Below are 16,285 nucleotides of genomic sequence, written 5' to 3'. Positions count from 1 at the left end.
ACAGTAGGTATGCTTAAAATAGTTACATAAATTTTAAAATGCCAACATCTGCAATAATGTTAGCAATTATAGTCTTTGCAATTATTTAACCTTATGATGAAAGTACTTCAATGCCAACTTTAAAATGTGAGTGTAGGTATATGGTTTTCAAAATGCTTTCACATTTTTGTAGACTATTGCCTTGCAGCATAATAAGTTTATAGAAGGCAAATGGGTTGCCTACTCTATGCCCTAAAGTAAATGCTTTATTTCAGTAGTAAACTCTTCAGATCATAGATACATAGTCCATAATGTTAAATTGCTTTAGAATTATAGCTTCCAAGAAAAAAAATATTTAAAAATATTTCTGAGTAGAGACAGCAAATACTAACTACAAGTTTCAAAAATTGTATTCACTCTGGTAAAAAAGGTACAAAAACTGATTTTTAAGTACATGTATATTAGAATTATTTGTACAGCTCCTTTGTTTGCCAATATGATTTTGAAAACTTTCCTAGGATCACTCAATACATGCTGTGGGAATGAATACTCATTTTAATATGGGTCTATGCAAATTTAAAAGTCTAGTTCATAAATAATTTATATACTATTTCCAAGCCAAATTCTAATTACTTGGCATTACACATCAGTAAGGTGATCCCTCACTGGCTTCCTCCTTTGATAGTGATAATTGAGTGTTTAAGTGGCCTTCTAATTTGTAAACCCACTACTAATTCATCTTTAATGACTTGAGAATACTTTAATTTGATCATTAGCCACATGCCAAATTTTCTGAGGAATGGCACTTACCCTCTGTTACATTTTGCTATTTCATCAAACAGAAGTTTCCACTGAGGACGTCCAATATAAAGTCTTGAATTCAGTGCTTGATACTTTTCTCCAATTATTTTCTGCCACAAAGAAAGCATTATATTTTATATGACATGGAGCTGGCAAATTACCCATTTCTCTAACATCATTTCTGCTGGTACTGTGGCTTCCTAACAAAATTGCTGTGATATAAAGAATATAAGTATCAAATGACAGCCTATTCAGTACAGTTAGCCCATCATTTCCTTCCTCTTTTCCTCTAAAGTCCATTCTCTTCTTGAATGCCATTACTACAAATGGCTGATTTGCTTCATTTTTTAACAACTGTAATGTTGAAGAATTCATTTTAATTACCTACTCTCAAAAAGGTCTCAGCACATAAACTTCATTCAATTGTTTTGCACTGCAAGTACAGTTGTCCTATTCGGCACATTATATGGATAAATTACTACAAATTGTAATCATAAATTTGGGGAAATGATCTTGGACAAGAAAGCCCAAGACAGAAGAGCTCCAAGTCTTGGGTCTATCAACAAATAACTTTAAAGAACTGGTGTTTGCAATGAACAGAATATGAGATCTGAAGATAATCAGAATGAAGTGAGAAAAGAGGAGAAAGTGTCTGAGTCTCAGGCAGACAAACTGAGAACCAAATGCAATTTATGCTCTGTACCTTAATTACAGCAATACCATGAAGAATAATGATACTGACTTGCTTCATAAGAGTAATAAAATAAAATATATTTACATACCAAGTAGGGAAGAACCCTGACTAGAAAAAATAGTTAGATTAGTTTTGAAGTAACTGACAAGCACTCATATTTTGTATTCAAAGTTATTACAGAAAATGATGGTAGAAAATACTAAAATAAAACTTGTAAAAATATTTATGCCCAGATTTATGCACTTACGCAGTTCTTCAACATCAGTTGAAGTTGTCTACAACATCAGTTTCTTCCTCTATAATTTGGGGATAGGAAAATCCTGAAATTGATGATTGCTTAGGACAGTGTTTAGCACAGTGAATAACTAATGCATGATAGCTATTATTTTTTGTTTGTTTGTTTCTCTTGAAGAGAAATAAGCTCTATTGTGGATGACCTTACTTCTTTCCACATAAAACCTCCACTCAGTGGACACAGTCACAAGACCATTCACTTATTGTCTGATCTCTATAGGTAAAGAACTTGAGGAAACAGTGAAGAGGAGAGAGATGAACTCAAGTCTGCTCCAGGTCCCTGTGAGGAGGAAAAATAAGGCATAATACGGTCGAGTTCAAGGACAAGCCATGAGTTTTCTGGACACATTCCAAGAGGCCTTCCTGTGGGAAACCTCTTCAAACCACCTGTGGAAATTTTTCTCCAGCACAGACCTTACAGTAAATCTACTATTATCAAGAGGCTTGTTTAATTCACAGTAACATGCAGCCACATACCTGAATCCCATCTGTTTGACTGAGGTACAGCTGGATGTTGACATAATCAGGTCTGTTCTCTTGCCAAAACTGAGGACATAAAAGTAAACAGATATTAAAGTCATTTCTGTAAACACAGACTTCCTCCTATTCTAACACATGTGATTCTAGAATTTGTTAAGATGTATCTTGTCTAATCAGTTAATATCTACAAGGAAATGTGTATATATATTTATATACATATATGTATGTGTAGTGTAAAAGTAGTGATTTTTTAGAAGTTGATATATTAGGACTCAAGTAGATGTTTTGAGAATGCAAAAGAAGTCATTCTGCAGGTAAGGAGTGATTAAGTAGTGCTTCGTTGCCCCTCTAGCACCGTTCACTATGGTAAGGGCACCTGGGAAATAACTGAGAGACTTCTGTTTATTGCTATGATTGCCTGGCCCAGAGATTTCTAGCAAGTTACTGAACTTTTCTTGGCTTCAGCTTCTTCATCAAGACAATGATATGGTTGAAGGACATTATCTTACATGTCTCTTCCAGATCTAAAATTATGCATTTTCTGACAGGTGGAGACTCTGAATTATAAAATCCTAATGAAAACACATTTCACCTTAAAAGTGATGAGATGATTATCAGCACCCATAATATTCTTAAAATAACATTATTAATCATATCCCATCCAATAGATGCCTCAAGTTATATCCAAATGCTAATTTAATTTTATGGCCCTTTCTAAACTGAATCAGGATTCATGGATTTTAATTGGGAAGAAACTGAGGGATTTCCAGGTCCAGTAATGGGTAGCATCTCATAGAATACATGGTTTGTGTAGATTCTTGTCTTAAAAGTCTTCCAGGATGCTGTTTTGTGTGTCCTGCCTCAATAACTAAAAGAACTATAACAATTTAAATAATGTTCTTAATGATTTCAATGTCTCCATTTCAATTTATCTCTCACAGAAGATAAGTAATAGTACATACTAAAGAACATTTTCTTCAAGTCCAGGGAGCAAATACATGAATCAACACAGTCTTTCTTGCAAATAGATTAGGGCTATAGTGTCATGCACAAAGATTATGTTTTTCATTTTTATTTCTCCTGCCTGTCATTCTTTCTTATTTTCCTCACAAATAAAAAATAACAGAATGTAACTCTTGAAAGGAATTTTACAAATCACTAATAGAAATGATAGCAATCATTTATTCTGTACTTCCAAGATCACAGATGTCTTAGATACGTTAATGCTAAATCTCACATTAGGCTTTAAGTGCTGTTATAACCTGGAAGTGTAAATAGGGTTTATAAAAGTGAAGTGGTTTAGCCAAGGTTTTAGAGTCAGTGTGAGGTACAGACTCCAAATGCCTGATGTAGCCCTGGTTCCTCATTTTGATTTTCTGAATGTGACCTATAAAGGTGAAGTGACTTGAAGTAAGTCATAGAGTTAATTATTGGCAGAGCTGGTACTAGGTCACCTGACATCTAGCCCCGCACTCTTTTCTTAACTCACCAGATTGGACAATCTGGCCAAGCAGGGCCACCTGAGGTGCAGCTTTTGTGATCATTTCAGATTGTCTGACACCAAGACTAAATGGCTGGGGCAGCTAGAGTCACGTTCCAGGTATGCATTCTAGAGTGATGTGAAAGAACTCACTTTTGGAAAAAGATTAAAAGACTATATTTTCTTATTTTTAGATTAAAATATCTATTGTAATGTTCAAGTTAAAAATACTCTTCCAAATAACTGAGAATAAAAACTTTAAACAATGATATTGCAATTATATTTAGAAATTAATGACATAAGCAAAATACAGAATGTCATCTAATATGTCTTAAAGGTATCTGGATTAACAATTCAGTGTAGATTAGTTTATTCAAAATACTAAATTTTTTATTTTTCAATTACAATTGGCATTCAGTATTATTTTATATCTATTTCAGGTTTACAGTATGGTGGTTAGACACTAATTTAAAAATATATGCATGTCCAGGTTAATTTCAACACAATTGCCAATAGCCAAGATACAGAAGCAACTTAAGTGCTCATCAATAGATGACTGGATAAAAAAAGATGTGGTACATATATGCAATGGGAATAATCTAGAGGGTATTATGCTAAGTGAAATAAGTAAGTCAGAGAAAGACAAATAACATATGATTTCATTTATATGTGGAATCTAAAGAACTAAATAAATGAACAAACAAAACAGAAACAGACTCCTAGACACAGAGATCAGACTTATGGAATACATTTTTCTCACATTCTTTGATGCAAAAATAAATTGTTTTAGTCTCTTCTGGGAGTTTTGTCAGTATAATTTTAAATTTTAAATTTATTCACAACCTCCAACTCAGGAAGTCTACTCTCTGGCATTGGCCCAGAAAAAAGTACTCACAAATTAAGAGAGTGGTGATTTTGCTCTTCCTGACAATTTTTCCTCCCTTAGCCTCAAAGACAGAACTCCCTTTTCGTTTTGCTACTGCCTCACTCGTCACTCTGACCTGTCTCCTTTATTAACCATCACTCACCTTTCGCTCCTCTAGGAACTGCAGTATCCCAGGGCTTGGTGTTTCCACACACACTCCCAAGATAATCCACAGTCAGATCAGTCTTGCTCACATCCTTTCAGCAGCTACTCATCCCTCCCTTTGTTTCCCCTCCTGATTCAGCAGGTCCCGGGAGGGTCCCAGGAAACTGTACTTTTTTTATTGTGGTAAAATATACCTAACATAAACTTACCATTTTTACCACTTTTTAGTATACAATTCAGTGGCATTAAATATTTATATTGGTGGGCAACCATTATCACCATCCAGGTCCAGAACTTTTCATCTTCTCAAACTGAAAGTCTGTATCCATTAACCAGTAAGTCCCCATTTGCTCTCCCTCTCAGACCCTGGCAACCAGCATTCTATGAAATTGACTACTCTAGGGATCTCATATTACGTAAAATCAGGTAATAATTGTCTTGTGTCTGGACTAACTCACTCAGCATAATGTTTTCAAGGTTCATCCGTGTTGTAACATGCCTCAGAATTTCAATCTTTTTAAGGTTGAATAATATTCCATTATATGTCTATGCCACATTTTCTTTATCCATTCATCCATTGATAGACATTTGGATTGTTTCCATATTTTGGCTATTGTTAAAAATGCTGCTATGACCACTGGAGTACAAACATCTGTTCAAGTCACTGCTTTCAATTATTATGGGTATATTTCCAGAACTCATCTCTTTTTGCATAAAAATCCAAAGGCCTTATGTAATCTCCCCACCCCCCCCCCCCACCAACAACAAATAAAAAACACATACACACACAACCTCTCTGCTTTTCCCCTTGCTTACTGTTTTGCTCACACAGCTCTTTTTCATCATCCTCCACCCTAATACATTAGAGCACTTGCTTGGAAAGTTGGGTCCCTCTGCCTTAAAAATTTCCCCCCAAGATATTTGTCTTGTCTGTTCATTGACTTTACTGGGGTCTCTGCAAAAACATCATTTTTTTGGTGGGTATTTCTGAATACACAATATACATTAATATGTCCTCTATCATTTACTCTTTGCTGCTGTACCCATTTTCCATTTCTCTTTATCTTAATCAGAATTAGACATGCCATATATTCATTGGTTTATTGTCTATCTTCTCTACCTGGAATGTAAGTCACATGAAATCAAAAAATTGTTTTTATTTTTATCTCCAGTTTAGCTCTATGTCCTAGAACAGTTTCTAATTCATAGTAGGCAGTTAGTAAATATTTGATGAGTGACAGAATGACTGACTGAATGACACAAAATGGCATGTATGATATTCACTGCAGTGTTCTTTGTAATAAAAATGTAAATATCCATCGTGAAGGAATGGTTCAATAAACTAGATACATTCACACTATGAAATACTCTATAGCAGTAAAAAGAATGAGGTAACTCTATACGTACCATTACTAACAATGTTCAAGACGTCATAATTTTAAGAAAGCAACTTTCAGAACAATACAAAAAGTATGTTCGAATCTATAGAAACCTATTGTTACATAGATTGGGTGGTAAAAGTAGAAGGGAAGATCTTGCTTTATCTAAATTACTTTAAAATTTTGCACCAAAGATGAAAAAAAGATGTGTATTACTTGTACAACTTAAAAAATAAAGATAGATATATTCGTCGTCGGCAGCCGTCCGTCTCGAGAGACGATGGTGTAGCTTCTTAAGAGTCTATCTGCACTGCCGAGAATGGCTGTGCAGTCCGACTCGGGAGTGACATGGTATCTGTCTCCTCCCGTGTTGAATCGACATCATGCGATGACGCTGAAGCTACAGAGCCTGGGCAGGGTAATATGGAGGGTCTGCTGTTGCCCATGCAGCAGACCCCCCCTCTCTTCGCAGCTGAAGGGTCCAAGGGAAAGACGGAGTCGATACAGCTTGGGTTCAGGTGCGCCGCAGGAGTTGCTGGTGTTGACTACAACGTCAAACCGCCTTAGGGACTCCGGCTCCGGATTTTCTGTCGGGGTTTACTCCCTTAGCCTTTCCCCTGAAGAGGTATGCCGCAAGGCAGCGGAGGTTTTTTGGAGTCAGATAAATAAAAGGTTACATGTAGGACAGATGAAGAATACCTGCTTTTATCTTTGGAAAAAAATAAAACAGAATTTGGGCTCTTTGAAATTCTGCATAATGTGCCAAAGGTCTTGTGATGGTCCATTTGGAATATTAAAGGTGGAAATAAGATGTAAGAGCTATTAGAACAAAAGTTGGAAAGTGTAGTAGCAACTGTCTGCTGATGTTTCCCTTTATTTGCCTTCCCTCACCACCCCATATGCACACATTTGCAAACCTCATATACATGTATATGCACACATCACTAGCATATGCATGCATTTCTATGTTAAAATTTTCTACCATTAGAATATATAAATCAGTATTTCCATGTTAAAGCATATCGTACACATATACACATATTCACAGATATCAGTATCTAAAAAGATGTGTGCCAATTAACAAATGTTATCTTTGCTTTTTGAAGTTTAAAGGATTTTTCCTCCTTACTATTGATCTGCATATTTTTTGACTTTTTTTCTATAGCAAGCATTTACTACTTTAGTAATTTGAAAGACTATGACTCTGTTTTTAAATTTAAAAATTGCAAGAGTAAAGACAAACCTAACTTTACCTTATTATGCAACACACAGAGTAAGTCTGCAAACCAACGGAAGGATTGGATGTCTCTGCATACCCAAATAAAGTATAGTCTTCTAAGCTTGTAAGGTTTCCAGTCATCCCTTTAAAATTAAAATAACATAATAGTGATTAGGGTGGCAGAAAATGTTAAGAATCCCTGTGTCTTTGAAAATTTGCTTTTTATTAGTAAGGAACCAATTAAAAAAAAAACAGTTATTTACACTTAAGCGTGTGACACAGTACTTGCTATAACTCCCATGAATTTAAAACATAATACTCTCCATGAATTCAGTGTTCATACTTGCAAATATTATATGCATATCACCCATTTCCAGTTGAAAGCAATAAACTAAACTCTTGGATCAGAATAATCCCAGCCCTGCATCTCAGAAAAAGCTCTCTATTTTTCAGTGAATTCTATCACTGGGCAGGGCTCCAGTCACCATCACTCTTGCCCTGGGTTCTAGGCAGAGTAAGCCAAAACCATTCCAGAAATTGGTTGTTTATCCCCTTCTTAATATCATTAAAGAGGGAGATTTCACAACCATCTACTATGCAATGCATTCCAGTCAATCATGATTCCAAGTAGGATTTCTATTTATAATTAGGAAGTAAGCTTGAGGTTAAGAAAATATTCTTTCCTTTTTTAACTTTAGGTGTCCAAAGAACTTGTAATATGTTCTCAGAAACATGATTTCTGGCATGCAATATGGTTATTTTTCTAAGAACTTACAAAAAGGCCCAAGTCTATGTCAAGTATTTAAAACTGAAATAAAATATCATTCAAACACACCACTTCAAATTATGATTTCTATTTTGGTTCTCCATAAATCAGCCTTTTAATGCAAATTGTGTCTTGAAAAGTAAATGTAATAAATTTGAGAATAATTTCCTACTGTCATTTTGTTTATGTTTTCATGACAATTAATATTAATCAGTTAATTTTTGTTTAAAATCCTAGGACAAAAATAATGGAAGAAGTATTTCCTGGTTAAGCCATCTATTTTTCTGCTTAACTCTTCTTCTGTTATAAATTTGCTGAGTAATAGACCAAGGTATGAGAGGCTCATTTTGTCATCCCCTCAGAAAAGCTCTCCCTGACCTTACTTTTACAAAAGCCCTGGCCCTTTATTTCTATATCCCATGAGTACCTTTTCTCATCATAATTCTAATATTTTCTCAAGTAATGCTACTTAAGAATTTCTCACTGGTTTATTTTTACCTCCCTCATTTTAACAAAAATTTTTTAAGGGCAGGGGCTCAGTTTCATTCATTGCTGGATTATCAGTATTTACCTATAAGATAGATAGGCTCATAGTTGCTCAAAAGTATTTGTTGACTGATGGATAAGCAGAGCACTTAACACTGACAAGGAAGTAGAGAAATGAAGGCTGGCAGAATAACTTTAACAGAGGATAAAGACATAGGAAAGCATAATTGTGATACTGACATATTTTACAAGAGAGCATGCTGAAAGCCAAAGACCACATATTGAGAATCACTGAATTATTCCCTTCAGCAATCAGTCAGTGAAGTTCCTTCAATAGCAAGTAGAAGGATTTTGTAAGGAATTACTTCATACTCAAAGAGAGATGTCTAAAAAATTGACAGTTCTTTATTTGGACTACTAAAATGGATCAAAATGACATACAGCAGGGTGTTGAGTATTGATGCAAATGGAGTTACTCCAATGCCTCCGGCCACGCAGAGGCTAACCTCATAGTTCAATGATTCCTCAAATGGACTGCCAAATGGACCGTCAACATATAGCCTGTGGAGAGGAAGACAAAGATGGGAAAGAAAAGAAGAAGTTAAACTGATTTTCTCTAATACATAGCAGATATACTGAATCCAATTACTAGGCTTTGTGATGGTTCAGGTCTTACTTTACTGTTTCTCATAGTGACAAGCCTAAAAAAAAAACCCCAAGAAATATTTTTTATGAACAGTCAATATTAAAACAATACAACTGTTTTTAAGCATGCCTTTTTTGAGGGAAACATTAATTAAACATATAGGAAAATGTATATAGAACCGTGACAGCTGACAAGTTAAAGCTCTGATAATTTTATATTACTATATTTGATTAAACTAAAATACCAACTGCTTTGCTGTGCCTATATTCAATAAATAATATTCTTTTTCATGGCAAAGTCAGTAGCAAAAATAGTTACCAAAACATTTACTATGTGAACAGAAAAGTTCTAGAAAGAAAGGTTTCTCCTCTTGCCCCAGTTAGATTTTATCAGTATAGAAACAGATGATGAACAATTTAAAGGAATCTTTAATTATTCTACTTGTGATTATACGTTCAACTGTGTGTGTGTGTGTGTGTGTGTGTGTAACTGTTCACTCAATACCCATCCTCCCATTCTTTCCTAGTGACAAAACATTTATTCCATTTAGGGAAATCAAGTACCCAGACAAAACACTACATTTCCCAAACTCCCTTATCTATTTGGCTGTTTGACTATGTTTTGGTTAACGTGGTATAAATATAAGTGCAATTGGAAAAACTGGAAGGCTCCTTGAAAGAAGCTGTCTCAGTTGCAAGTCGCATCTCTTTATGCCTCTCCCTTCCTTTCCTTTATGCTTATGCTTAAAACATTGATGTGATGGTCTAAATACTTTTTTATCATTATAGAATTAACATATCCTCTATGGCTAACTACTTTTAGATACTTTTATGTTAAAAAAATAAACACATGTATATAAGGTACTGGAATTTAAAAGGTTTTTTTCTATTGTTAAAAAATAACTTTGCCGCTCTGTTCAGTGTGCTCAGTTGGTTGTTGTCCTATAAACTGAAAGGTTATGGGTTTGATTCCCAGTCAGGGCACATGCCTAGGTTTTGGATTAGGTCCCAGTCAGGGCACGTATCACTTGATCAATGTTTCTCTCTCATCAATGTTTCTCTCCCCCTCTAAAATCAATAAGCATGTCCTCAGTTAAGGATAAAAAAAATAACTTTTCTAAAAAATAGTAACAGTCCTAAAAAGTAAACTTATGTTGTCAGTCTTATGATATACATGTCTTCTATTATCAAGTGACGGCAACAGATCACTTAAGATTAGGCTTCTGTGGTCTTACCAGTTGATTGTTTGGTAAATGTTTGCTAAATGAATTAGTGAATAGTCTTTTGACCTCTGAGTTCTATGGCATGTAATCTGTGTTATATACTAATAATCATTGCCAAAATCTGGTTTCCTTTCCTCCTGGGTACTCAGTCCATTACACTTCCTGGGCTTTTTTGTAGTTATATTGAACCTTATGTCTAATTCTGATCACTGAGCTGTAAGTGGATGCAATACCTATTACTACTGGAATCAGTCAAAGAAAACTCTTTCCCTCCCATGGGAACTAAAGCCATGAGCTGAAGCAGAAGATGAAGCCACCTAAATAAATCCTTTACTTAAACTTGAAGGAAGCTGTCCTAGAGTATGACTGGGCTCACAGAAGACACTCCTTGAGCAAGAGATAAATGTTTCATCATATTTTAGGGGTATTTCAAGGTTAACCAGTTATTTCAGCAGAACTTACACTCATGACTACTATATGTTCAGTACATACTTAAATCATGGAAACTTGCAAGACTAGTGCTCTAAAAAAATATGATATCTATTTAAAAAGCTACTTTTTGCACCTCAAGAAAAAATAATCGAAGTTTAAATGCTTAAGGTAGTGTGTTCTAAGCATATAAATTCAGAAAAAACTGATAGATCAAATACTCACAATGTGATTGATTCTTATTACATCTATTTCACTCACACTTTAAAGCTTATTTACTCAACAAACAAAAAATATTTTCAGAAGTTAATGACACAGTATGTTGGATTCTTGATAGAAATCTCACAATATCAGTGGCTTAAAAACAACAATGTAAATAGATTCTACCACTTTTCACCATGTAAGCAAATTTACAACATAAACACTAAGCAACAAAATCCAGATTTAAAATAAGTGCTTCCAATTGCAAAAATAAGATTATTGTAAATCTCTATAACGTTTTTGAATCCACTAGACTTAGTGCAATCTTCTCTCAATTAATCACTCATTCCTTCATTCAACAAATGGTTTTCGGTACTTGCAATGTATCTGACACTGTTCAAAGTATCTGGGATATAGAAGTGAACAAGGTAGGAAAAGTCCCTGACCTCATGGTTCTTTGATTTTAACGGGAAAGGGACTAGCCCTTTAATAGATATAAAAGGATATATGATATAATGCCACATACTGACAAATGCTTTTTAAAAGAGGTAAAACAAGAATTATGGAAGCTGGATGATTTCGTACATAAAAGCTTATTATACTATTCTCTTTACTTTTGAATACACCCCTGGCTGGTTTGGCTCAGTGGATTGAGCGTCGGCCTGTGAGCTAAGTGTCGCTGGTTCGATCTTCCAGTCAGGGCACATCAGAGAAGGAAAACTCTGACTCCAAAAAACCTCCGCTGCCTTGCGGCATACCTCTTCAGGGGAAAGGCTAAGGGAGTAAACCCCGACAGAAAATCCGGAGCCGGAGTCCCTAAGGCGGTTTGACGTTGTAGTCAACACCGGCAACTCCTGCGGCGCACCTGAAGCCAAGCTGTATTGACTCTGTCTTTCCCTTGGACCCTTCAGCTGCGAAGAGAGGGGGGGTCTGCTGCATGGGCAACAGCAGACCCTCCATATCACCCTGCCCAGGCTCTGTAGCTTCAGCTTCACTGGAGAGGACACTCCAGCGTCATCGCAAGATGTCGATTTAACACGGGAGGAGACAGATACCGTGTCACTCCCAAGTCGGACTGCACAACCATTCTCGGTGGTGCAGATAGACTCTTAAGAAGCTACACCATCGTCTCTCGAGATGGACGGCTGCCGACGACTTTTGAATACGCTTGAAATTTTGCATAGGCATTTTAAAGGGAGAGTCAGAGAAGACCTCTCTGTGAATGTGCCACTTGAACAGTGATCTAAGTAAAGAGAAGGAGCTGTATAGAAAAGCATCTGGGAGAAGAATCTTCCCAGAGAGATATAAACACATCTGAGGAAAGTAACAGGAAGTACAAATCAACAAAACATTCTTGGCTTAAGTATATATGTACACAAACTAAACTCTTCTCAGGAACTTGCAACTCCGTTTCTGTCCGGTCTCTTGATAACTGTGCTTATGAATTTTTCTTTGTAAGGACTGATGCTCTTTGGACCATTCCATGCAAGTTCCTGTACACTAACAAATATTTTAGCACTTATCCTGTAAAAGGCATTTTTTCAGGTGCTAGAGATTATAGCAGTGAACAAGAGCCAAAAATCCTTGTCCTTGTAGAGAACTTCTCTTTGATGTGATTATCTAACACATCCTCCATTTGCATATACCTATCAAGTATCTTCTATATACAAAATTCTGGAGATAGAAAAGTACAGCTCTTGCCCTCAGCAATTTTGGTGCTGCCCGCTTTTCTACTCATGACTGTTTCCCAAAAGGAAACACTGACAGAAGGACATTGTATTTGACTAGCAAAGGATAAGGGAGAGGAGTCATTAGCAATTGCCTTTCCCATGAGTCTGTTTTCCAGCCCACATGCCCACACACTCACCCTCCTGATATCCCATACATCTACTCTTTGGTGTTTCAGAATTAACTTTGGAAAAGAAGATAAATACTCAGGGGTCTAGTCATTTACTGGGGTTAGGATTATTAGCATGTTACTTGCCCTCTATAAATCTGATTTCCTTCATCTCTAAAAAAACCAAAACAACCAAACAATCCAATTAAAAATGGGCAAAGGACCTAAATAAATACTTCTCCAGAGGACATACAGATGGCCAATAGACATATGAAAATATGCTCAACGTCCTAATAATCAGAGAAATGTAAATTAAAACCACAGTGGGCTATCATCTCACACCTGTCAGAATGTCTATCATCACTAAATCAATAAACAAGTACAGGCGAGTATGTGGAGAAAAGGGAACCCTTGTGCACTGTTGGTGGGAATGCAGACTGGTGCAGCCACTGTGGAAAGCAGTATGGAGGTACCTCAAAAAATTAAAGATGTACTGCCTTATGACACAGCAATTTCACTTGCAGGAATTTATCTGAAGAAATGCAAAACACTAATTCAAAAGAATATATACTCCCCTAGGTTTATTGCAGTGTGATTTACAATCTCTAAGATATGGGGCAGCCCAGGTGTCCATCAGTAGATGAGTGGGTAAAACAGGTATGGAACATTGACACAATGGAGTACTGCTTGGCCATAATGAAAAGTTTCTTTCTGAAGATTGTGAATCTAAGAGAATTCTAAGAAAAGGAGGAATCCTCTTCCATGGCCCTTTCAGAAATATATAAACATTTTTGAAATACTGATGTTTTTCCCTTGAAAGTAGACTCCATTTAATGTTAATGGAATTCATTGATTTGATGAGTAACATTGATCAGCTGATATAAGCTATATCAGATCTTTTCTCAGTGGAAAAAATATATCAGCTAGAAAATAATTCCACTATATTAAAAGACAGAAGTACAACCAATACTTCCTGAAATCTTATTTCCCAATACTTCCTATCACATTCCCCAAAACACACTGATATCGTTAATAAATTAAAATAGAACTTATTTAGACAATCTGAGTCGAGAACTAGTCAGAAATCATAATTTTTTAAGAAAAACATTTTAACTTATAAAATACATTAATTTTATTAGTATTTCCCAAAAGGGGTTTCAAAGAACAATAATATAAAGGGAAGACAGAGTATTTCATGGTCAAATGAACTTGGAAAATGTGTTAAGAAAAGATTTATTTTATTTGTTACTTTTTTAAAAATAGCTTTAATTCAAAACTTCTCTAAATCTTTAACATGCCAAAATGTCTTCATAATATCCAAGCAAGGGATATTTCATCATAAATTTGTAAACATATTTCATCATAAATTTCTTTTCTCCACCAACTTTCTGTTAAGATTATAGAGAATAGAGAACAATTTAGGAAATGGAGACCTAGAATCAAGAAAAGGAAAAGGTATTACTCTTTAGAAGACTATTTCCTTTGTGAGATTTCACAAGGGATAACTTCAGCTACAATAGACATTGCAAAAGTTATTTTAAAGATTAAGTAAGTGGAGGGAATTAACATATACATAACAGTAGAAGGTTCACTGTGGTTAAAGCCCACTACCACCTGCTGCAGCAAAAAAAAAAAAAAAAAAAAAAAAAAAAACATGAATAATTGCAATGTCTGTTGTACTCAAGTAGGTTATAAAAATGAAAGTTGCTTAGTATGATATTTTCAAGATCCATCTGTATTGTCACAAATCTTGAGAAAATTATGCCAAGCAAATAAGTCCGATAAAATCAAGAACCTTATGATTCCACTCATAAGCAGGATGTAAAACTGAAAGCAACAAATGAACAAACAAGACAAAGAGACAAACAAAAAACTCAGGGACACAGACAACATACGGTGGTTACCAGATCAGATGGAAAGAGGGGTTGGGGGTCGGGGGTAAAGGGTAAATGGGGTCAAATGTATGGTGACGGAAGGAGATTCGACTCTGGGGAGAAAACACACAATGCATAGATGACGCATCACAGAACTGTACACTTGAAACCTATATAATTTTATTAACCAGGCACCCCAATAAATTTAATAAAAAAGAGGAAAAGTAATAAATAATATACTTTAAGTCATCTCAAAAATTTATATTTTAACCCTGAACTATAAACTTTTCAAGGAGAAAAGGATTGTTTCTTACTAATCTCTATATCCCTGCAGCCCATCCATGTGCTTGTCAATTAAAAAGGTTACTTAATAAAGAAAATAGTAAAGGTTAAAAGAAAGAAAGAAAAAAAAAGAAGACAGTGGCAAGGATAAAAACACACAGTATAAATTGGGGGCAATTTGAGAAATAACTTGTGTGTTATATATCCATATTACATACACACAATGCTTTGTACTTTTCACATCTGTCATAATCTCAACACTTTATAAAGTGGGCATATATGATTATCTCCATTTAAGAAATTAGGAACCTGATGTCACATGCAGTGCCATGACGAGTCTGAAGCTCTGCCCCTCCTTGATAGAATAAGATGTGCTTTCCTGACAGATGTTGGGAACTACCAGAACGTAACTGCTTGCACACCAGATGGGATCAAATGTTGGAATTGTTCAGAGGTGTCTAGGTGCTATAGCCATGAACCAACAACTTTTTAAATAACACTTTTATTATAGAGAATCCAGCAAGGGCAGGGCTAGGGAGGTAGCTTTGTTACTAGAGCTCTGAAATTCTCTATCTCCAACTTCTCTGTGACCATAAAAATATCATTTAATTATAGACTTTGATGAATGAAAGTTTCTCAGAAATTAATGTTTCACAGTATAAAAGAATAGATTTTACTCAATAAACATACTTTAAGAAATAATAAATGTGCTAGTCTAAGACACAAAAGATAAAGATCTTGTGATTATTAGCCATATCCACTGAAAGAGTAGGTTATGAGAGCACAGTATAAAAAGTAGACCATAATTTTTTTTCTTAATAGCCGTTAGGTGAATAACAACTGAACGATTTAGGGTATTTTAAAGATTAAAAAACATCTGTATAAATTTCTGATTTGATCTCAAACCTATATCAGCAAAATAAGGCAAAAATGGGTTTTCCTCTCATTCTACGTGGGTTGATGTCAAAGGAGATGTTACTTTTAATGAAGTTTTAAATCATAACAAGTCTCGGAAGAAGTGAAGTTTCTATAGGGAATAGATATCTTTGAATTAAAAACTAGATAAACCAAGGATTGTTTTTCTGACCAAAATAAATTTATAGGACTCATCTTTTTGTTTCTGGAACGCTACTACAATGTAAGACCATCAGCCTTTTCCTTACCTACCCTTACAACAGCAGAGCTA

General features: G+C 35.2%; 1 protein-coding gene across 1 annotated transcript in view; it reads right to left on the bottom strand.

Moving 5' to 3' along the window:
• The window catches only part of NOX4 (NADPH oxidase 4), a 166,667-nt gene that overhangs the window by 15,488 nt on the left and 134,894 nt on the right, over nt 1-16,285 (bottom strand). The window contains exons 14-17 of the mRNA XM_090267800.1: nt 9,050-9,169; nt 7,391-7,499; nt 2,246-2,314; nt 790-890 (exon numbers count right to left, since the gene is read on the bottom strand). Coding sequence (XP_090123926.1) covers nt 790-890; nt 2,246-2,314; nt 7,391-7,499; nt 9,050-9,169 — 399 coding nt within the window. The remainder of the gene's footprint in view (nt 1-789; nt 891-2,245; nt 2,315-7,390; nt 7,500-9,049; nt 9,170-16,285) is intronic.

Source organism: Furipterus horrens, unplaced genomic scaffold (genome assembly GCF_987537825.1).
Source record: "Furipterus horrens unplaced genomic scaffold, mFurHor1.1.pri manual_scaffold_2, whole genome shotgun sequence".
In the NCBI taxonomy this organism is placed as follows: domain Eukaryota; kingdom Metazoa; phylum Chordata; class Mammalia; order Chiroptera; family Furipteridae; genus Furipterus; species Furipterus horrens.
This window is presented reverse-complemented; position numbering and strand designations above follow the sequence as displayed.